Consider the following 22,549-nt stretch of genomic DNA (forward strand, 5'->3'; position numbering starts at 1 on the left):
TTACATGGCTCTCTGGCCCCACTTATCACTTATTAAGTAGATCACATCCCCACTAATTTTAAACACTACCTTTATCACCCACTAAATCCGTCCTCCCCACCCCCCCCCACCCCCCGCATACATGGTCTATTTTTGAACTTTATTCTCTTCCATGGATACTCTTGCACCAACACAAAAATGTTTTAGTTTTAAAACTTTATATTTCAATATCTAAAGTGTTGGAGTTTCCCTTATCATAACTGAAACTTTAAAATATACAACGAAACACAATAAGGTTTACCTCCTCACTTGCCCTTCCAAGTGTCTACCTCTTTCTCAAGCGTTTCAAAAAAACGCCCAGTTCTCCCAATGAGAAATTTTAAAAATTGATACCGCAGTGAATAACCAAAGTGGCTCCGCTTAGAAGTGACAAATCTGAAGAAAAGTCACTGAATTCGAAAATGGTGGCGTGTCCAGGGGTTGTTTGTTTATTCGCTAAGTTGTACCGGACTCTTTCGCGACTCCATCCCAACTGGGTCGCGCCACTTCCGCTCGCAACACCAACCCCCAGGCCGACGCCTGCCGCCTTTCCCAGCTCAGCCTCTAGAGGTCGCAGCCACGCTGAAGCGGGTGGACCATGACTGAGCCCCTGAGGCTCGGCTGTCATCGTGACGTCAAGTCCGGTCCCGGCGGAAGTCCTCCCCCGGCAGACCGGGAAGTAGCTGAAGGCTGGGCAATGGCAGTCTTGGAAGTCCCGCTCGCAGACAGACCCGAGGCCGCGGTACCCCCGCGGTAGACCGGATCAGGGTGGCGGGCTCCGGGTCCCGAGGTGAAAAGCGTTGGGGGCTGGACGGCTACTTTTGAAGGGGACCTGGGCACCCCTATTGCAGACCCTCGCTGACTTTGGGCTGTAAACTGCCTTTGCCGGGTCAGCCCCGGAAGCAGGTCCGCCTGGTATCCTACCGTTCCTACAGGGAAAGGTGCAGGTGGGGATTTTTACCCCTTCACCAGAACAGCAAGTCAGGTGGGAGCTCCGAACCCGGGGTTCAGGGGCGCCTGTTCTTCCTAACGTCGTCTCCTTTCCACCGCCGCAGGGATGGAGGGGTCTAAGACATCCAGCAGCACCATGCAGGTGAGCTTCGTGTGTCAGCGGTGCAGCCAGCCTCTGAAACTGGACACGAGCTTCAAGATCCTGGACCGTGTCACCATCCAGGAGCTCACAGGTCAGCGAGGCCCTTGGAAAGAGGGTGATCAAGATCGTTCAAAGTGGGCAGCTTTGGAGATGAAGGTCTTAAGGACTACATATAGCCTGCCACAAACAAGCCTTCTGAGCCTCGGAAGTTGTTTCCTCTCTCTGGTTCCTTGTTTTCTTATCGAGAACATAAAAGAGTTCTGACACTATGTGCTTCTGAGAGCTTTCTATAACAAGGAAAGGTCCTTAGTTTTCTGCTTCTGCTGTTTCAGAGTAAAGGATTCTGTATGTAAAAATAAACGGCAATTATGGAGGACTTGCCATATACCAAGTGCATTGCATGCATTCCTTTTAACCTCTGTGGAGTAGTGCAGTTTTACTCCCCTATGCATAGGAGTACTAAAAATTTATCATTTCATCCATGAGGAATTGAAACTCAGGTTAAATGATTTACCCAGAAGCCAATGGCTGATAAGTAGAGGAAAGTAGAGGAATAGAGTCCCAAATTCCCAAGAAGTGAGATGAAGCTAGGAAAAAGGAAAAGACTGAATAAACAGTTAAAGTAAGCTCATGGACCTAGAGTCACTCTGCTTGAATTTAAATTCTGGCTGTCGTTTACTAGCAGAATGACTTCTTGCAAGTTACTTCACCCAATTTTTAGTTTCTAGGCCCAAATTTTTTTTTATTTCCTTTATCTGTAAAATGTAAAACAACCTCAAGGTACTTGTAAAGATCAAATATGACAGAGACCATGAATACTTAAGAATATGCCAGGGAAAAGTACTCAGCAAATATTAACTATTATTATCAATGCCTGATTTCTCTTTTCTGAGGGGAATTAACTATAATATGGGAAATTTTTAATATGGAAAATTTCAAACATAAGAGAATAGCATAGTGAACTCGCTTGTGTCCATCATTCAGCTTCAACAATTAGCTACACTCAACCATTCTTGTTTCCTCTATACCTACATTCACCTCCTATATCCACTCAGGTATTTTGCTTTTTACCTCATTTTTTTAAAGGTAAATTTTCATAACACTGACGGTTTTTAATTGTCAAGATTTTTTTTTTTTTTTTTGCCTGTACCCCATGGCATGTGGAATCTTAGTTCCCCAGCCAGGGATGGAATCTCTGCCCCCTATAGTGGAAACTCAGAGTCTTAACTACTGGACCCCCAGGGAGGTCCCTAATTGTCAAGATTTATATATTACATATCTTAGCTTTTTGAGGGGGCCATGATGCACAGCTTGTGGGATGTGGGATCCTGGTTCCCCAACCAGGGATTGAACCTGGACCCTTGGCAGTGAGAGTGTGGAGTCCTAACCACTGGACTGCCAGTGAATTACCCTTAGCTGTATGTTTTTGACAAATGTATACTCATGTAACTTAGATCTCCATTGCTATGTAGAGAGCTTTCATCTTCCTGGATCTTAGTTCCAGGAAAGGAAGTTTTATCTTCCTTTCATGTTCCTTCCCACTTATTCTGGGGGAAAGAAGATGTTAACTTTTGTTATGGAAAACATCCAAGTTTATAATGAACCTCTGTATACTCATCACCAAGTTTCAACGATTATCCACGCACATTTAACCATGTTTCACCTACAGCCCCAAATGATTTTGAAGCAAATCCCAAACATAAACATCATTAATATTTTATTAAGTGTTTTTGAGAGGTAAGATGTCTCTTTAAAGACCTAATCATACCATTATACTGGAAAAACTTTAATAATCCTTTAATCTGATTTAATGGCTATAAGAAGAAGAAAACAGATCCTTTTTTTTGTAAATTCTACTCCAAGAAAAAGGTGGAGGATATTTTGATTCTTATCCTTTCGTACATGCTCCTGCTCTGAGAAGACTTTCTGAAAGATTCAATGTTTCCCTTGCTCTTAGCTCCATTACTTGCCACAGCCCAGCTGAAACCAGGAGAGACCCAGGAGGAAGAGGCTAACTCAGGAGAGGTATGAAAACACTGGAATACAAAGTGGGTTTCCGCAGGGTCCTTGGTGCTCCTGGAGCCCCCAGATATGTGAAATCTCTGGTTAACAAGAGACATTCTACATAACCAGGCCACTGTGGATCACTGAAGACACAGAAGTACTCCTGCGGTCACAGGGTTGCTGAACGAGGCATCCATTCAAAAATGTGAAGAGAGACTCTGCTTTATTTGGAGTAGAATTATAATCTATTTTAGGTGGGAGGTGGGATGATGACCTGTGTGTCCAGGTCTTACCTGGTTCATACCTGTTGTCATAGCTCATTATTAATATCCACTCCTCTCTAGTCTTAAAAGTATCTAGGTTTGGACATAGAATTGTGTGATTACACTAGGTAGAAAGGGTTGTCAGTGTTTGAGAACATGTCTTTTTTTTTAAACTGTGTTGAAGGGTTGTTGGTGTTAGAGAACATGTCATTTTTTTTAAACTGTGTTGAGTGATGATTTTCATTGTCAAAGATAAGACTTTGGTCACATACAAATTATATCAAAGTATGAAAAACAAAGAATCTACTTTGTTTTATGCATGGAAGACTTCATTGCAGTCTGCTCTGGCTTTTCCCTTGTGCCATGATTTAGGGCAGGAGTCTCCAACCTCCAGGATCTAATGCTTGATCATCTGAGGTGGAACTGATGTAAAAACAGTAAAAATAAAGTGTGCAGTAAACATAATGCACTTGAACTACCCCTCCCCCCTGCCCTGGTCTGTGAAATAATTGTCTTCCACGAAACTCGTCCCTGGTGCCAAAAAGGTTGGGAACCCCTGAAGGGCATTCTCTCCCCTAACCCAACTAGTAAGTGTTGAGAAAATGCAAATATAACAGAGTACAACATAGCTAGGAAATGCTGTTTCCCACAAAAAAGTCAAATGGGACTTGGGGTTTATTTGTACCAGGGGTCCTTTCTTAGTGCATGTATTCAAGGATTGGCTAGAAAATCCATTTCTTAAGTCTCTTGTTTCTCAAGTCTTGTGGTTATCAGTCGTGGGTAAAGCCAAATAGTTCTGAGGCCATTGGGAAAATAGACTCCATCTCAAAAGCTGCTAGAATTCTGATGACTTCTTATTTCCTTCCCAGGAGCCATTTATTGAAACTCGCCAGGATGGTGTCTCTCGCAGATTCATCCCCCCAGCCAGGTGCCTACTACTCCTCAGCCCCCTGTTCCTTGCCAAAGGCCAGTAGAATTTTAATTGAACCCAGAATTGTGATGGAGATGAATCATCACCTAGCCTTTCACTCTACTAGAAAAGACACTGTCCCTTACACCTGGCCCATCACCTTCCATATTGATTTTTTTCCTGTAGCCATTCACACAGTGGGAAGGAACAGTAGCTCTCATGATGAAGAATTAAGAAAAGTTGAGTGTGATTGACTAATGGAAGAGATGAGCCCTTGAAAACTTTTAGGATAACAAATGTTAGATGTTCAGTTTCTTAGTTATTGATGCATGTAAGAAATGGTCTCTCCTGATTCTCCTTCCTTTTTACTATAGACACACACATAGCCGTTTTTGATGCCCCCTCTCCCTCCTTAGTCTATCCAGGCCAGCCTTATGCTGAGTGCCCCTGTGGAAGACCAGCATGGCCTTCCCTTGGGAGAGAGGTATCCTTGGGAGGTCAGTCGGGCTAGGAGTGGGTATGCGCCTTGAGGCCCCTCAGCTGGTGCTTGAGAGTCTCTGCCACCAGCATTGCATATAGGTGGAGGAGGCCTCTCTGCTCCCTCATGTGGCCCGTGGGCGGGGGGCTGTCTGCAGGATGATGTCCACAGAAAGTGCCAACAGCTTCACTCTGATTGGGGAGGCATCCGATGGCGGCACCATGGAGAACCTCAGCCGAAGACTAAAGGCAAGTCTGCCTCGTGCCAGTGGCTTGCAATGGGCTGGCTGGTAGGGGGATCTCCAGGCAGGTGACTTGAGACAGGCCTTACCCTGACTCTCCTCTCCTTCCAGGTCACTGGGGACCTTTTTGACATCATGTCAGGCCAGACAGATGTGGATCACCCCCTGTGTGAGGAATGCACAGACACTCTCTTAGACCAGCTGGACACTCAGCTCAACGTCACTGAAAATGAATGTCAGAACTACAAGTGAGTGCATCCAGGGCCTGGGCCCAGGAACAGGGCTCTGAGTCTTGGAGTGCTCACTGCTCTGGGGCTGTACAACCCTCACCCAAGAGCTGTGCTTCATGCAGGGTAATGGAATAACAGGTTCCCTCCCATAAGCCTTCCCTGACTATGTCCTTGGCAGACGCTGTTTGGAGATCTTAGAGCAAATGAATGAAGATGACAGCGAACAGCTTGGATTAGAGCTAAACGAGCTGGCATTAGAGGAGGAGAGGCTGATCCAAGAGCTGGAAGACGTGGAAAAGAACCGGAAGATGGTGGCGGAAAATCTCGAGAAGGTCCAAGCTGAGGCTGAGAGGTTGGATCAGGAGGAAGCTCAGTGAGTGATCACCCTGTTCTTCCATCTTCCTGCCTCAAGGCTCCGGGGGAGGAAATGGCTCACAGCCAAATGTGTCTGATTAGTTTGTAAACAGCAGTCGGCATTCAGTAGCATGTCTGCTCTAGACCCTGCATTTCCAGGCCCTGTTTCTCGATGTTGGTTGGGAGGCTTATGTAGGAAGAGTCAGCATGGTTAAGTGACAAAAGCATTGGTTTTGTCCAGTGCTTTTGGAGAGCTGGGAACCAGGCCTCTAGTGACAGCTCTGTCCTATAGGGAACATTTGGATGAGTCAGCCACTGAATCCCACATCCTCCTCTGGAAGGTTAAGTGTGTTGGCCTACATTCATTCTCTTCCAGCTCAAAATTCACTGGTGCTCTTTTTTTAAAATATTAATTTATTTGGCTGTGCTAGGTCTTAGCTGCAGCTCATGGGATCCTTGATCTTTGTTGTAGCATGTGGAATCTAGTTCCCTGACCAAGGATTGAACCTGGGCCCTCTGCATTGGGAGCTCGGAGTCTTAGCCTGTGGACCTCCAGAGAAGTCCTTCATTGGTATTCTTGACCTGAGAGAACCCTCTGTCTAGTGGAGGAGACTGAAAGTGGGGGAGTGGAGGACTGAGAAAAAGTTAAATTTTTCATGGGGTAGTGTAACAAGTTCCATTAGAAATGATGTACACTAACCATTTAAAGGACAATAGGCATGTAGAAGTGAAGTGATAGACAATCAGACCATTTCAGGGAAGAAACCACCATTGACTAACCTTGTTTCTGGAAAAGACCAGAAGTCCAAGAAGTATCTGGTCCTGGTTTGGGAGCATTCTGTCTTCCTCCTCTTTTTTGCATGTGAGCAGTTGGAATTTGGGACATTTCTGTCCCTCCCAGGCAAAACATGTAGGGGAACTGTGCTCCTTTGAGTGAGATCTATGCCAAATGTACAAGGTGCTGCAACTAGAAGTGATCATAATCACTAGAAGAAGTCTTTGAGAGGAGTGGTGGGAGAGAAATTTTAGCCCCCAAACTAACAGCCTTTAATGACCACCTTGTCTGTTCACAGGTATCAAAGGGAATACAGTGAATTTAAAAGACAACAGCTAGAACTGGATGATGAGCTGAAGAGTGTAGAAAACCAGATGCGTTATGCCCAGATGCAGCTGGACAAGCTGAAGAAAACCAACGTCTTTAATGCAACCTTCCACATTTGGTAAGAAGGGCTGGAGGGTGAGGGGCATCTGGGAAGCACTGAATATCTGAATGTTAGCTGTTGACCACTAAGCCAGGGTGCCCACCTCCCATGAAATAGTAGTCCGTGTCATTTTCACCCCATCTAGGCTTCATCCATTTCACAATAAGGGGAATGAGATTCTAGAGCTTGGTGACTTCCATTCATCCCCCTCTCCCGGGGTCATTTGTTTCCTCATTTATTTGACATTTTATCCATGTCAGCTGGTATCTGTTGAGCTTCTGCTATGTGGTGGACACTGCTCAGCACTGGGTGGGCAACAGCAAAAAGCAATGTTGATTCTGCCTCCGGGTTGCTGCAGTCTCGTGGGGGAGGGGGAGATGGCTGGGTAACAGGCACTCAGCATGGTCCTGGTGAACCCAGGGTGCTATGGGAACATACAAGGGCACTTCACCCGATTTGAGGAGGCTGCATGAACGTTTCCCCCAGAGGAAGTGGATGTTTAAGCTGAGACGTGGAGTCTAAGTCCCCAGAGGAGGAGGGTTGTTCCTGGCAGAGAGAACATCCTGTGCAAAGAGGCAGAGGAAAGTGGAAGTGGTAATCTCCCACTGAACTTTCTGGACTGAAAGGAGCTTATTGTGACTGGAGATGGAGTATAAAGCAGAGAAGGACAGGGTACGAAACTGGAGTGCTACCAATTCCTTAAGGATCTTATAAGCCTCCTTAAGGGATTTGGACTTTATCCAAAAGGCAGTGGGAGCCACTGAAGCGCTTTGGGCAGGAAAGTGACAAAAGTACAGTTGTATATGTAAATGATGGCTTTACCTGCAGTGTGAGAAATGACTTGGGGGAAGAGGGCAAGGTTGTTGGTTAGGAAATTTGTCAGGAGGATTCTAAACATGAAAAGAGAGCCGTGGCATTGAGTCTGAAGAGAAGAGGACAGATTCAAGAGGTTTAGGAGGTAGAACCAGCAGAGCTTGGTGGTTTGGGGGAAAAGGGAGCTGAAAGAGTGTTCAGGGATGACGCCCAGGTTTCTACTTTGATGTCTGAGCAGCAGGGAGAAAGATGATGACTCACACTTTACGTACGTATTTAAAGTACCAGGTAGAGCTTGGATATATGAATCTGAAGATAAGGAGAGAGATTTATGCCAGGTTTTAGGTGAGAACAGGAAATATCAGAATTTGCCAAGTTTTACATTCTCTCTGTATTTTTCCCTGCCCTTCTTCTGTAGGCATAGTGGACAGTTTGGTACAATCAATAACTTTAGACTGGGTCGGCTGCCCAGTGTTCCAGTGGAATGGAATGAGATTAATGCTGCTTGGGGCCAGACAGTGTTGCTGCTCCACGCCCTGGCCAATAAGATGGGTCTGAAATTTCAGAGGTAAAAAAGGTGGTCCTTTCTTGAGTGTGGTGTGTCTTTGATATAATCTGTGTATGCCACCTGTTACTTCTGTTGACTACGCCAAGATCCCTTGCTCCTAGCAAGCAGGGAGTATTCTGTCTATGGAGACTGTGCTTCTGGTTTTCTCCTCACCACAGACCTTTTCCACTGATTGAGCAGTCCATGAACTGCATGACCAAAGCAGTGGTATCCAACTTCCTATCTCCGGAACCTAAAAAATGTCCAGATTTCTGTTTATAAATCTAAACCAGAACATACATCCATAAAAGGCCCCCAGATAATTATATAATAAATGTAGTTTTTTTTTCTTTTTTAAAATACTTATTTGTGTTTATTTATTTGACTGCACCAGGTCTTAATTGTAGCCTGTGGGATTTAGTTCCTTGACCAGGGATCCAACCCAGTCCCCCTGCATTGGGAGCATGGAGTCTTAGCCACTGGACTACCAGGGAAGTCCCAAACAAAACTTTTTAAACATGGAGCCCCCATGGGGAGGTTACGAGGAGTGGAAATAATAAAAGAGGTCCTTGGGTAGCTTGGGCTTCCCTGGTGGCTCAGACAGTAAAGAATCTGCCTGCAATGCAGGAGACCCAAGTTCAGTCCCTGGGTCGGGAAGATCCCCTGGAGAAGGAAGTGGCAGCCCACTCCAATATTCTTGCCTGGAGAATTCCATGGACAGAGGAGCCTGGTGGGTCCCAGTCCATGGAGTCGCAAAGAGTTGGACACAACTGAGTGACTAACACTTTCACTTTCTTTGGGTAGCTGAAGACCAAAAATCACTGGGTTATAACACCCTAGTAATCATTTTAGGAAGAGTCCTGTATTCATCTCTGTCTGCATCTCCATTTTAGGTATCGACTTGTTCCCTATGGAAACCATTCATATCTGGAGTCTCTGACAGACAAATCTAAGGTACTCTAGGAAGTTCCATTTTTCACCTACAGTACAGAATCCTTGTACTTCCTAACAAAATAGTTTACTTTTGATAATAGCATAATTTCATTTCTTAGACTGAGATATCTCATGATGAGCCAGTGTCTTGTTCAGTGGCTTGTCTAGTTCAGGATTAGCTTTCTGGGGCCTGTTGAGAAAATTATACTTTTACAGTTTGTTGAGAAGAGATATGGGCGGATCCAAGGAGAATGTGTGTGCCAGGATGAGAAAGGCATCACTGTGCAGTAGATGTTTGATACATTTCAGTGATGGTGAAACAGTTCTGGGTGCGTGGTATTTGCCCAGGGTTACTGTTGCCAGTGGAATCCAGACAGAACCTGGCAGAGAGATGGATTGGATTGGGAGCAGCCTGTTGTAGCCAGTGTTTGGGCCACAAATACAGCCAGTTCTCTCTTCTCGGGCAGGAGCTGCCGTTGTACTGTTCAGGGGGGCTGCGGTTTTTCTGGGACAACAAGTTTGACCATGCAATGGTGGCTTTCCTGGACTGTGTGCAGCAGTTCAAAGAAGAAGTTGAGAAAGGCGAGACACGTTTTTGCCTTCCTTACAGGTCAGTATTCCCCAGTGCTGAATGAACCTAAAGTAGGACCAAAGTGAGCAGAATGGAAGGGACAGTAAGAATGGAAGCAAAACTAGTACGCATGGTGGGAAAGCTGAAAACGGAGTCAAATCCCATGACACTGATGGGCAGGATGGATCCAACACTGCAAGCAAGACAGTGTGACCACCTGATCCCTGGAGAAAATGCTGACTTCGATGGTGTGAGGGATTTTCTTGGTGCAGAGCTCAAGCTTGCTCTCCAGTTTCAGGGAGGTTTTCCCTCATGCCCTTGGAAAGATACAGGAATGCTTCCTTTGATCAAATTTTGTAGGAGCCCAGAGACAGAGGGGCACCTTACTTAAGAGAGTAGGGCTGAGCTGCTTCCCTCACCCCAAAACAAAGCATTTCTTTTCTTCTGCCCCCCTCCCCTCCCCATGAGTGAGGGATGCCTGCACTGTCCCCCTCACTCACCCTCTGCCCCAGGCTTCTCATCTGTGTGGGTGTGTGTCCTGTCCCTGTGCTCCGCAATCACAATGAGGCTCTTGTGACAGCCTTCTTGATATTGGACTTTCAAGCAAATCCAAAATACACTACCGCTTCTCGCCAAGAGTTCTTTAATAGATAAAATGACGTGAATGGTCCCATGATCAAGTCCCTGCCCATTTGCCTGAACTGACTTAACTCGGATCTCAGTTACTAATGAGTTCTGCTGTGTTCACCTGCAGGATGGATGTGGAGAAAGGCAAAATTGAAGACACAGGAGGCAGTGGTGGCTCCTATTCCATCAAAACTCAGTTTAACTCGGAGGAACAGTGGACAAAAGCTCTCAAGTTTATGCTGACGAATCTTAAGTGGGGTCTTGCTTGGGTATCCTCACAGTTCTATAACAAATGACTTTCTTTTTTCCTTAGGAGGTCGTTTGCCTTAAAGGCTTTCAATTTTGTTTTGTTTGGAAAAAAAGAAAGTGTTAAATTCGGGTACTATTAAACAGCATATGTTTACAATACCAAAAGAGAAAAAAATCCACAAAAGCCACTTTATTTTAAAATATCATATAACAGATAGTTTCCAGAACTATAACATGCCATGTATAGCATCTGGTCTTTGTCACAGTTTTGACTCTTAACCCCATGCCTTCCTTTCCTTTTGTCCCCTCAAAACAGATAATTTAAGTTTGCTTTTTTTTTTTTTTTTTTAAACTGAGTTGAATTGAGATTGATGTGTTTTCACTGGAGTTTGTCTCTCTCAACTTCCTGCGCTTAGAACATGAACTAGAAACTTTTGTCTCCACTGAGAGGACAAGAAGTGTGAGATGCTCAGTTGGATAACATGAGAAAATGACACAAGCTTTGGTCACCGTGTGATGTGATCAGAAGCTTGAAATTTAACACTTCTTACTTGGTTCTAGTACTGAATGCCTGCTCTGCTCTGTGTTAAGAGATATGAAATGGTGTTTGATACTGTTTGAGACCTTGGTGGAGAGATTTAATTATTTGTAATAAAAGATCAACTGCAGTCTGATAACTGCCCAGAGGTGCACTGTTGGGTTTTTCTTTAACTAAAATAGAGTACTTTGTATTCTGGGAGAATTGAGTTCAAGTGCAGGTATGTGGAAAGTCTGTTGAAATATGTGTAGAGGTGGGTGTTAGTTTTTTAAAAAGACTCTTAATGGAAAAATAGATACCTGTAGAGAAAGCCCTATTTGTGTAGCTCTCCATAACAGAACAGAGATGTTAAACTAATTTTAAGGGGAAATAAAGTCAACATCCTTGATGTTCAGTCAGGGTCACCCATATGGTCTCAGTATTTGAGCCCCTGGTTAATACTAATTTCCATGTCTGAGGTTCTGTCTTAATAAAATGAACAGTTAAAGAAAAGCCATAAATACCTTGTTAAACAAAAATAAACTAATTTCACTGATCCTCTGTCTTCTCCCAGCTCTTTGACATATTCAGTGTGATATGACAAAAGGGACATGGTTATTCATCTTAACTCTTTCTCTGATGCAGAAAAATAAGCATGAAGTTGGATTACAAAAGACAACTCAGAAGATGCTTGAAACTTTTGTACCCTGAGTATGAAAGTAAACAAAGGGAGGGATGGGTGCAGCAACAGAAGGCTGTTTATATTTGGCAGATTCCGCCTGCCTCATGTGTTGGAGGAAGCAGCGGCCCTTGGAGGTCGGGCCACCAGGTGGGGAGGAACAGGCTGCTGTTGACCTGGAGTGCTGGCTCCCACGCTGTGAGTTAGGATTGCATAAGAGAACTCAGCAATGCTCTCCAAGGCAATGCCAGTGATGCTCTGCAAATGCCCCATGACCTTCAGAAATAGAGGCAGATTTCTTATTACTACAGAAACACATGTTAGTGCACAGACACATTGCTGGGGCTTTTCTCTCAAGCCAAATGTAAATTTTTTCATTTCTCTGAACTTACACAGAGAACCCAGATCCCAGTGTTTGCCAGTGGCCACATTACGCTAGGATACCTTTGCCCTGATAGTGTTAGCATGGCAAGTTTCTGCTAGACATTTCCTTCTGCTGAGATAAGTTTTGTGAAATATAAGAGGGATATTTGAGTCTTGACATTTTCTGTTTGGGAGGATACACTTAATGGATTTTAACATGGTAGTGGGTTATCATAATGGGAAACGAACAAGCTGAAATTGAGCCTCCATTTCCAATTTCACAAGGGGGAAAGTGGAGAACATTTTTCAGTCCTAGTTTTCTCTCCCAAGTCCTGCTTATTCATCCTGATCCTAGGTCTTGGCAGTTACCTTTTATAGCTTGTCTGTTTTCCCTTAACTAATGGGAGAATGCTTTCTATTAAATGAATTCTGACCATACTGGTCCTTTCAGTGGTGCATACCTGGCTCCAGCACTCATGGTTTTGGATGAAAGCACTTGCTGCAATGATTCCTACTGCCAACAGCATGAAGTCTTCCTTCACTGAAACAAACTTTTCCCTGAGTGATTAAAACCACATTAATTTTGGAGCTAGATTGACACTGGATCTTCCAAATCCTAAGGCTACAGAACTTCAACTCTTGAGTTGTTTACGTTGATCATGGGAAATTTTATACATGGAAAGAAATGGTCAAGTAATAGCTAATTGATTCCCTCTTCCAACTTCCCCCAACTCAACTGAGATAAAAACGTGAGCCTTCTGGCTGAATGGTTTATGGACCTTTTGTTGTTCCATCTGTCTCCCTACCAAATGTAACTGTAAGGCTTTTTACCAGCCTGACTTTACAGTAATCAAACACTTTGTCCAAGTTGCAACCCTGTGACTGGCTTCTTTTCCTAGGTGACTATAAAAGCAGCTCAGTAATCTGAAATTATAAGCAGCTATAAAAGAAGAATTAGGAATGAAAGTATGTTAATTACTTGAAGTCATTTAAATTTAAAAGTAAAAGCCTCTAGGGTTTTGCTGATTGAACTCAGTCATCCATCCAAACAACATATTGGATATAGATTAGAACAAGGTAACCCGTGCAGGTTATCTGTGGCCTAGGTGCCTTGCTAGGTAAATTCCATTTCCCAAGTTCTCGTGATATGTTACTGACTCCCTGTTTCTGGAAGGAGCCTACAGTAAAGGAGTTGCCTTACCCTTGCAGCTGACTGGGTGTGGAGTTCTCAATTGAAGCCCTCAGCAGGCTTTCATATACAGGTTCATGCAGAAGATAGACTAGGTCAAGTAGAATCAGGCAGGTTGCATGCAGCTGTGAGGCTGGGACCAAACAGCCATTGTATCCTAGATGGAGTACGCGCAGGGTAAAGAGCATTATTTGTGTCTGACTGTAATCACAGTTGTCATGAGAAACAAAGCTGCTGTGCTTCCTGGTTGCTAAGTTCTACTGTAAGAAACCTCTAGCTGGAGGTCGATTTTAAAGGACAAAGGGAGAAGTAGAGAAACCTTCATCTACGAGATATATATATATATATAATTGGAATCTATTTGCTTGTTCCCCTCTTATCTCATGCCTCTATAAAATCAACTCTTTGATCTTACAATAAGAGTGTGCCTAATGAGTCCAGAGAGAAGTCAGGTGCACAGACATGTTTCTTTCCCTGACAAGTACTAGAGGAAACTGAAAACTGCTGTTCCTCACTGTCAGGTTCTGCCCACTGCCCTCAAACCCTTAAGCACATTCCTTTTCTATCTTTTTTTTTGATCACCCCCGAGGCATGCAGGATCTTACTTCCCTGACCAGGGATCTAACCTGTGCCCCCTGCAGTGGAAGCGCGAGTCTTAAGCACTAGACCACCAGGGACATCCCCCTAGGAACTTCTATGGAAGTTCCACCTTCTTATGGAAGACTCCAACTTGCATGCCCAACACAATTAAGTACCTAAAACCTCCAGGAGCATCTCCACATATGCCAGAGGAGTAGGCAGATTGATTTGGAAGTTCAGGGACTTCAAAACATCAAGCTCTGATTCCAGCAGTTCTTCTTTAGTGTGAAGATACCCTAGAGCCCGGAGGAAATTCAGGACTGTAATGTTGCTGATTATCTGAGCAAACAAAACCAAAAGATAGTGAAAGGGAGAGCCGGTTGTCAGAATAGAGGTCATACATCTTGGCATAGTAAACAAAGCCCTTCACAATCCAGTTCTTGCCTTTATCTCAGCTTCTCTCTTGGTAATTCCCCCTTATACTCTACGCCTACACAGAATTACTTGCGTTCCCAAACCCACAGGCTCTCCAGGTGTCTACACATTTCCCATGTCTGCATCTCCCTCTGCCCCCACCCCCCACACACCTCTCTTTCTGCCCTCCTTACCTATGCCCCCTCTCCCCTTAGGATCCACCCATCCCCCCGCCCTCCCATTCAAGAAGTCACTTTATTGGTTAAAGTGATATACCAAAAATCCTATAGCTAACATCATTTGTAATGGTGAGAAATTGAATGCTTTCTCCCTAAGATTGTGAAAAAGCAAAGATGTCTGCCCTCACCATTTGTATTCAACTTAAACTAAAGCATACAGGCAGTGAAACATTCCTGGATAACAATTAAAAGAATAATGCATTACTGTATGTTAATAGCAGGAAATAATTATTATTAAAAATTTTTAATTAATCTCAAAGAGAGGCAGACTGATAGAAACACCTCTAGATGGGAGTGGAGATAGTGCTTAACAACAGGTGGAATATAATGAATAAATGTTCTGTTGTTTAAAAAAAAAATAATTTTCTCTAAATACACTTTCTTGTCTCCCCAAGGCTGATTAAGTACATTCACAGTCCTCTGTATTCACACTAATCAGAACACTTTCCCACATTTGTTTGTGTGTCTTCTCCCATTAGATAATAAATTCCTTGAGAGCACAGACAATATTTTTACTCTTGTAGCTATGGCACCATAGAAGACAATAAATATTTGTTGAATAAATGATACTTTACTATACAAGAATCACATAGTGATGTGGAAACATTGTGTCCTTTATAAATGCAATAGTTTTTTTGCCTTTAATACTACTATGTAGGTTAGCAATTCAGGCACCTTATGTAAACTGTCCTTGAGTCCAAGGGGAGGAAAGGTGACCTGTATGAATGATGGCATCTGTCCAGCAATTATACTTTGGGAACAGAACTTCAGGTTAATAACTGCACTGTGTGTGTATGTGTGTGTGTGTGTGTGTGTGTGTGTGTGTGTGTGTGTGTAGGAGGTCTGTGTGACTGTGTGTGTGTGTGTGTAGGAAGTCTGTGTGACTGTGTGTGTGTGTAGGAGGTCTGTGTGACAGTGTGTGTGTATGTAGGAGGTCTGTGTGACTGTGTGTGTGTATAGGAGGTCTGTGTGACTGTGTGTGTGTGTGTGTTTCTGTAGGAGGTCTGTGTGACTGTGTGTATGTAGGAGGTCTGTGTGACTGTGTGTGTGTGTGTGTGTTTAGGAGGTCTGTGTGACTGTGTGTGTTTATGTAGGAGGTCTGTGTGACTCTGTGTGTGTGTGTAGGAGGTCTGTGTGTGTGTGTATGTGTGTGTTTGTGTAGGAGGTCTGTGTGACTGTGTATGTGTATGTAGGAGGTCTGTGTGACTGTGTATGTAGGAGGTCTGTGTGACTGTGTGTGTGTGTAGGAGGTCTGTGTGTGTGTGTATGAGGTCTGTGTGACTGTGTGTGTTTATGTAGGAGGTCTGTGTGACTGTGTGTGTGTGTGTAGGAGGTCTGTGTGTGTGTGTGTTTGTGTAGGAGGTCTGTGTGACTGTGTATGTGTATGTAGGAGGTCTGTGTGACTGTATGTGTGTGTAGGAGGTCTGTGTGACTGTGTGTGTGTATGTAGGAGGTCTGTGTGACTGTGTGTGTGTGTAGGAGGTCTGTGTGTGTGTGTGTGTTTGTGTAGGAGGTCTGTGTGACTGTGTGTGTGTATGTAGGAGGTCTGTGTGACTGTGTGTGTGTGTGTGTGTTTAGGAGGTCTGTGTGACTGTGTGTGTTTATGTAGGAGGTCTGTGTGACTCTGTGTGTGTGTGTAGGGGTCTGTGTGTGTGTGTATGTGTGTGTTTGTGTAGGAGGTCTGTGTGACTGTGTATGTGTATGTAGGAGGTCTGTGTGACTGTGTATGTAGGAGGTCTGTGTGTGTGTGTATGAGGTCTGTGTGACTGTGTGTGTTTATGTAGGAGGTCTGTGTGACTGTGTGTGTGTGTGTAGGAGGTCTTGTGTGGTGTGTGTGTTTGTGTAGGAGGTCTGTGTGACTGTGTAATGTGTGTGTAGGAGGTCTGTGTGACTGTGTGTGTGTATGTAGGAGGTCTGTGTGACTGTGTGTGTGTGTAGGAGGTCTGTGTGTGTGTGTGTGTTTGTGTAGGAGGTCTGTGTGACTGTGTGTGTGTATGTAGGAGGTCTGTGTGACTGTGTGTGTGTGTGTGTGTTTAGGAGGTCTGTGTGACTGTGTGTGTTTATGTAGGAGGTCTGTGTGACTCTGTGTGTGTGTGTGTAGGAGGTCTGTGTGTGTGTGTATGTGTGTGTTTGTGTAGGAGGTCTGTGTGACTGTGTATGTGTATGTAGGAGGTCTGTGTGACTGTGTATGTAGGAGGTCTGTGTGTGTGTGTATGAGGTCTGTGTGACTGTGTGTGTTTATGTAGGAGGTCTGTGTGACTGTGTGTGTGTGTGTAGGAGGTCTGTGTGTGTGTGTGTTTGTGTAGGAGGTCTGTGTGACTCTGTATGTGTATGTAGGAGGTCTGTGTGACTGCGTGTGTGTGTAGGAGGTCTGTGTGTGTGTGTGTGTGTGTGTGTGTATGAGGTCTGTGTGACTGTGTGTGTTTATGTAGGAGGTCTGTGTGTGTGTGTGTGTGTGTGTGTGTATGAGGTCCGTGTGACTGTGTGTATGTGTGTGTGTGTGTAGGAAGCCTGTGTGATTCTGTGTGTGTGTGTAGGAGGTCTGTGTGTGTGTGTGTATGTAGGAGGTCTGTGTGACTGTGTATGTGTGTAGGAGGTCTGTGTGACTGTGTGTGTGTGTAGGAGGTCTCTGTGTGTGTGTGTGTAGGAGGTCTGTGTGACTGTGTGTTTGTGTGTGTGTAGGAAGCCTGTGTGATTCTGTGTGTGTGTGTAGGAGGTCTGTGTGACTGTGTGTGTGTATGTAGGAGGTCTGTGTGACTGTGTGTGTGTGTAGGAGGTCTGTGTGACTGTGTGTGTGTGTAGGAGGTCTGTGTGTGTGTGTGTGTGTGTAGGAGGTCTGTGTGACTGTGTGTGTGTGTAGGAGGTCTGTGTGTGTGTGTGAAGTCTGTGTGACTATGTAGGAGGTCTGTGTGTGTGTGTGTGTGTGTGTAGGAGGTCTGAGTGACTGTGTGTGTGTGTGTGTGTATGTGTGTGTGTGTGTGTGTAGGAAGTCTGTGTGACTAGGAGGTCTGTGTGACTAGGAGGTCTGTGTGACTCTATGTGTGTGTGTGTGTGTAGGAGGTCTGAGTGACTCTGTATGTGTGTGTGTGTGTGTGTGTAGGAGGTCTGAGTGACTCTGTGTGTGTGTGTGTGTGTGTGTGTGTAGGAGGTCTGTGTGACTAGGAGATCTGTGTGACTCTGTGTGTGTGTGTGTGTGTGTAGGAGGTCTGTGTGACTCTATGTGTGTGTGTGTGTGTGTAGGAGGTCTGAGTGACTCTGTATGTGTGTGTGTGTGTGTAAGAGGTCTGTGTGACTAGGAGGTCTGTGTGACTCTATGTGTGTGTGTGTGTTTAGGAGGTCTGAGTGACTCTGTGTGTGTGTGTGTGTGTAGGAGGTCTGTGTGACTAGGAGGTCTGTGTGACTCTGTGTGTGTGTGTGTGTGTGTGTAGGAGGTCTGCTTAGGAAGCATGATTACACTCTGGAATTTCCGCATGAGTAGTATCACCTAGCCCTAGGAGTGGGTTTCTCAAAGCCACCCTTGGATGAGCTGGTTTCTCTTTAACACTTAGGTGCCCACGAGTCACCCTAGCTCCTTACTTTGTAGTGGAAGGAAAGTTTGCTCGCCAGCTGAACACATGACACAAGACGCAGGATAAACTTGTTGAAAAGCTGCTCTTTCAGAGCCCTCCAATTCTGAGGTTCTGTCTTCCCTCTCAGCTGAATTGTAGCTTGCCTGCAGATGTTCTCTGCCTGCTTAACCATAAACCTGTAAAAAAGGGAAACAGCAGAGGAATCAATCCACACCCACTGAGACTAAATGGAGTTGGTGCTTCAAACTATGCTACATCTTATCCTCTCTAATATCCAATTGCTGGCTAAAAAAATTTACATATGCGGACTTCCCTGGTGGCACAGTGGATAAGAATCAGCCTGCCAATGCAGGGAACGTAGGTTCGATCCCTGACCCAGGAAGATTCCACATGCCATGAAGCAACTTAGCCCATGAGCTGCAACTACTGAAGCCCATGGGCCTAGAGTCTGTGCCCATCAACAAGAGAAGCCACCTCAATGAGAAATCCTTGCACCACAATGAAGAGTAGCCCCAGCTTGCCGCAATTAGAGAAAGTCTGCACAAAGCAACAACGTTCCAGAGTAGTCAAAAATAAATAAAATATTATTTAAAAAAATACAAAACTTAAAAAAAAAATACATTTGCAAGTAATGTACAAACCTGGCCTCACAGTAAGAAGCAACTAGTATTTTTTTAAGATATGGGTACATTAGCCATCCTGAGAGTTACCCCTCACAAAGGCCTTATGCTCAGGGCTTTACCTTTCTAGGATTTCTACAGCCTGGTAGCTCACGGATTTCTCCAGACACCATTGTTCAGACAGGAGAAAAACAAACTCTGCCAAAACAGGAAAGAAGAGCCTGATTCACAAGGTGCAACCAAAACGACTCTGGGAACTCTTGGCGTTGTATAAAAGCCATGATGGGACTCAGGGAAGAGGGTCAGGAGGTGCGAAAGATGAGACTGAAACAATCCAGGCGGAGCCTGGTCCCCTTTGCTGCCAAGAGGCAGATGAGAAGCATGAAAAGGAGGCTGACTGAGTGCAAAAACAAAGGTTTACTAAGCCCCCTCAGGGCCCCTTGAGCCTTCCTGTGGGTCTCAGCTGATAAAAGGCTTGGCCAGCTACACACAAACAAACCAGCTGCTCTCGTTGGCCTTTACGCCATGCTGGGAACCTCCGGCTTCAAGAGAGATTCTTGGATGGATAAAAACCCTAACTCGTATATTCTGTTTTCAGTGGAATGTTGACAGGAACAAAAAGGTCCCTCCTGGAGCTTCGATATTCTTTATAACACTGTTTGTTTAGTAACCACCCTCTGGAGAACTCCCATTGCTTTACAAACACAATTCACCTTACAGCTGGACACCACCTCTCCACCACCAGTTTGTTGGGTAAATCTTTGGTGGCTGAGCCTCCTCCAGGAGCAAGTTTGTTACTGTGAAGTGGCTTGTTTGGCAGAATTATGCCCTAAATCAGGAAACAAGGTCCAGCTTGGGTGGGGGCAAGTCATTGGGAAGGTGGGAAGGGTAAGATACCTTGGCAAGATTTTAGGCTGTCTGTGTTTCTCTTTGAAAGAACAGCCCCAGATAGAATTCTATTTAGTTAGCAATATCATTAGAGGGTGGAAACAAGGATAAATGTTAGCTCTCAAAGGTCCTGCAGAACTAGGAACTGTGAGCATTGATCAACAAAGAATCACAAACAGTCAAATTTCCATATATCTTCAGAGAAAATCTAACTTAAAGGAAAAAAATTATAAAATTTAGCACAAAACAGTTTAACAATCTACTTGACACAGGTTACACATAGATATATGTACAAAACCTCATCACGACAGAGGCTAAAGCTCTGCTAACAGTGTCCAATGAAGATAATTAGTTTCAGCAATTAAGCAAAGTATCCTAGAACTCATAATTGTGTCATTAGCCAGTCCTTTTCTTTGCTGGAGCCTAGATTTCATTTCCCCACTCCAGTGTTCTTGCCTGGAGAATCCCAGGGACGGGGGAGCCTGGTGGGCTGCCGTCTATGGGGTCGCACAGAGTCGGACATGACTGAAGCGACTTAGCAGCAGCAGCAGATTTCATTTCTTTATTTTTGTGGGGAGGGGTGTGTTTATAGTTGTTTTGCTTTTTATTTGAATTATTAACTATTAATATCCGGGCAATTGTTTCTATTAGTATTTTTCATTTTAACTTGTCAAGAAAACAGTGTGGGTTAGGTGGAATAGATGAGGGTTACACCTCTCTCCTGCTGCTCCATCTCCTGTACTTATTATACAAACATACTCAAATCTATTAACTAAAAGACCCTCCCCTTCCATTCTCTTAAACTAGGGCTCTATCTCTGTAGCCTCTATCACTGTGAAAACTCTGGAAAGCCTAGCTTATACCTGCTGCTTGCTACCACTTAATCACTCAGTCCCTCATATTCTGCAATTTGGCTTCTACTTTTTACAATTCGCTGAAATGATTGTCTCAGGGGTCAGGAAATACGTCTAAATTGCAATCCTCATCCCTGTTGTTCACATCTCTGAAGCATCTGAAACTGCTGACCATCATCCTTCATGAAATTCTCCTCTTGTTTCCAAGGGTCTCTTGGTTCTGCTCCTATCTCCCCAGCCATTCCATTTATTTCCTTCATGATCCTTCTTCCCTCTCCACTTACCTGAACACAAAATGTCTCCCAAGAAACTGTACTAGATTCTGCTTCTAAGAGCTCATCCTCTGCCAGTTTCAGCAGTATCACTATGGAGATAACTCCCAAACCTTTATCTTTACTGGACCTCTCTTCCAACTTAAATTTTTAAACAACCTGTCAGAAACCTTCCTCCAGATGTCCCACAAGCATCTGAAACTCAGTAGATCTCAAACCAAAACCATTTTATTTCCCAAACAAGTCACGTTTCCTTTTTGTTTTTTCTTTTTCTGTATGTGTGTTTCTCTTAATGGCACCACTGTATGTCTAGGCTCAACCCTTTGATATAGTCATCTTCCCCTTTTTCACTTCTTAAATTCATCCATTACAGAACCCTAGATTTTACCTCTTAGATGTTTTTCATCTATCCTGTCTTGTCATTTCTCCTGTCTTATTACCTAAAAAATAACGACTGACAAAGACTCCACTGGACAACCTACCCCCTTATCTCTCTCTACTCTTACCCATCCTTTACATCACAGCCAAAATAATTTTTTCTAGGGCAAAGGTTGCAGTTATAGAACTCCCATATGAAAAAAAAAAAAAAACAACCCTTTAATGCCTTCTTGTTTTCCTATTATGTCACATATAAACTCCTCACTTTGGCATTCAAAATTCCCCATGGTCTCCAAACCACCTTTCTGGTCTGAATTTCAACTACTCTTCCACTCTGGCCAACCTGAATGACATGGTACCCACATTCACTCAAAGTGTCCCTATTCCATTGCTTGACTCATGTTATTCTGTTTTAGCAGAAACATGGTCCTGGGAGTTCCCATGGTCTAGTGGTTAGGATTTGGCGCTTCCACTGTTAAGGCAATCCCTGGTTGGGGAACTCTCACAAGCTGCCCAGCACAGCCAGAAAAAAGAAAGAAACATCACCCGTCACCTTCACCAACCAAAATGTCATCCTTCAGGGTCTACCTTAAATACCATGATGCTTGGAGGACCTTAATTCATCCTACTCCCACCTCACTCCATCTTTCTTCTCAATCTCCATAAAAGCTTGTTTTATGTGGTATGTCACTTATCTAAGCATACTTGTACCTAGTCATTTGCAGATTTGTCCTAATAGTCTCCGAAGATTATATACATGATTTAAAAGTTGGGACTAGACCTCTTTTTTCTATCCTACGAGGCAAGGAGAGTAAGTACTCTATTGAATTGAGTTGAAATCAAGGGTGGGGGGCTGGTGAGTCTGGCTCATCACTGTACCCCCACCCCAACGCCTGGCATATAGTAGGTACTAACGAAACTTGAAGGAATAACGCATAATGAATCTCAAGATCGGTGCCTCAAAGACAAGTGCCCGGGTCTCCCATAAGACCAGCTCCCCGGCCTGCATCCCCACCCACGATCCGGGTCTCCCTGAAGCTGCCCATCCGGCCGGCAGCCTCTTGCACGGCTTGCTCATTCTGCTGGGCCAAGTGGAGCAGAGTGTCTTCGATGGTCTCTGTGGCAACAGCTCCAAACCGAAAGTCACTGAGAGAGGACAATCTCGGCCTCTCGGGTCGGTCCATCTTCAGAACCGTGTTTGGGTACCCAGACGGCTCATAAACCCACGCCTTTAACCTCTCTTCAGAGTCTTCTGCCACACCCTGGGTTCTTCGTCGCCTTCCGTGCGCTTGTCCTCGCCTCAAGTCTGAGGAAAACCCACTTCCCAACACAGCCTGGAGCCTTCCACAGCCTTTTCCCGCCCCAACGGCCGCGGGCCCTGAGCCAATCGGAAAGCAAGGCCTCTTCTCTCCTGCCCCGCCCTTTCCCTTGGGCCCCGAGCCGCCCTCTTTGTGA

General features: G+C 44.6%; 2 protein-coding genes across 3 annotated transcripts; one reads left to right on the forward strand and one right to left on the reverse strand.

The window, feature by feature from the left end:
* The first annotated feature begins 655 nt into the window (after positions 1-655).
* Positions 656-11,607, forward strand: BECN1 (beclin 1). 2 transcript variants are annotated; one of them, XM_043467884.1, is made up of 12 exons: positions 656-808; positions 1,074-1,202; positions 3,069-3,136; positions 4,248-4,306; positions 4,924-5,014; positions 5,119-5,255; positions 5,416-5,610; positions 6,665-6,811; positions 8,025-8,174; positions 9,047-9,107; positions 9,554-9,696; positions 10,412-11,607. In XM_043467884.1, the coding sequence occupies exons 2-12, from the start codon at positions 1,076-1,078 to the stop codon at positions 10,578-10,580; spliced, it is 1,347 nt and encodes a 448-aa protein (XP_043323819.1). In that variant the 5' UTR covers positions 656-808; positions 1,074-1,075; the 3' UTR covers positions 10,581-11,607. The 2 variants fall into 2 exon arrangements, with proteins under 2 accessions (XP_043323819.1, XP_043323826.1); XM_043467891.1 differs by lacking the exon at positions 656-808 and having other exon boundaries at positions 1,129-1,202; positions 4,248-4,344; positions 4,868-5,014.
* On the reverse strand, positions 10,838-22,532 carry CNTD1 (cyclin N-terminal domain containing 1). Its single transcript, XM_043467907.1, has 7 exons — positions 22,110-22,532; positions 18,825-18,900; positions 18,090-18,258; positions 14,037-14,199; positions 13,294-13,438; positions 12,554-12,650; positions 10,838-12,005 (listed from the first exon to the last, which is right to left on the reverse strand). The coding sequence occupies exons 1-7, from the start codon at positions 22,276-22,278 to the stop codon at positions 11,835-11,837; spliced, it is 990 nt and encodes a 329-aa protein (XP_043323842.1). The 5' UTR covers positions 22,279-22,532; the 3' UTR covers positions 10,838-11,834.
* Between the last annotated feature and the right edge of the window lie 17 nt (positions 22,533-22,549).

The sequence above is a fragment of the Cervus canadensis genome, chromosome 1 (genome assembly GCF_019320065.1).
Source record: "Cervus canadensis isolate Bull #8, Minnesota chromosome 1, ASM1932006v1, whole genome shotgun sequence".
NCBI lineage: Eukaryota > Metazoa > Chordata > Mammalia > Artiodactyla > Cervidae > Cervus > Cervus canadensis.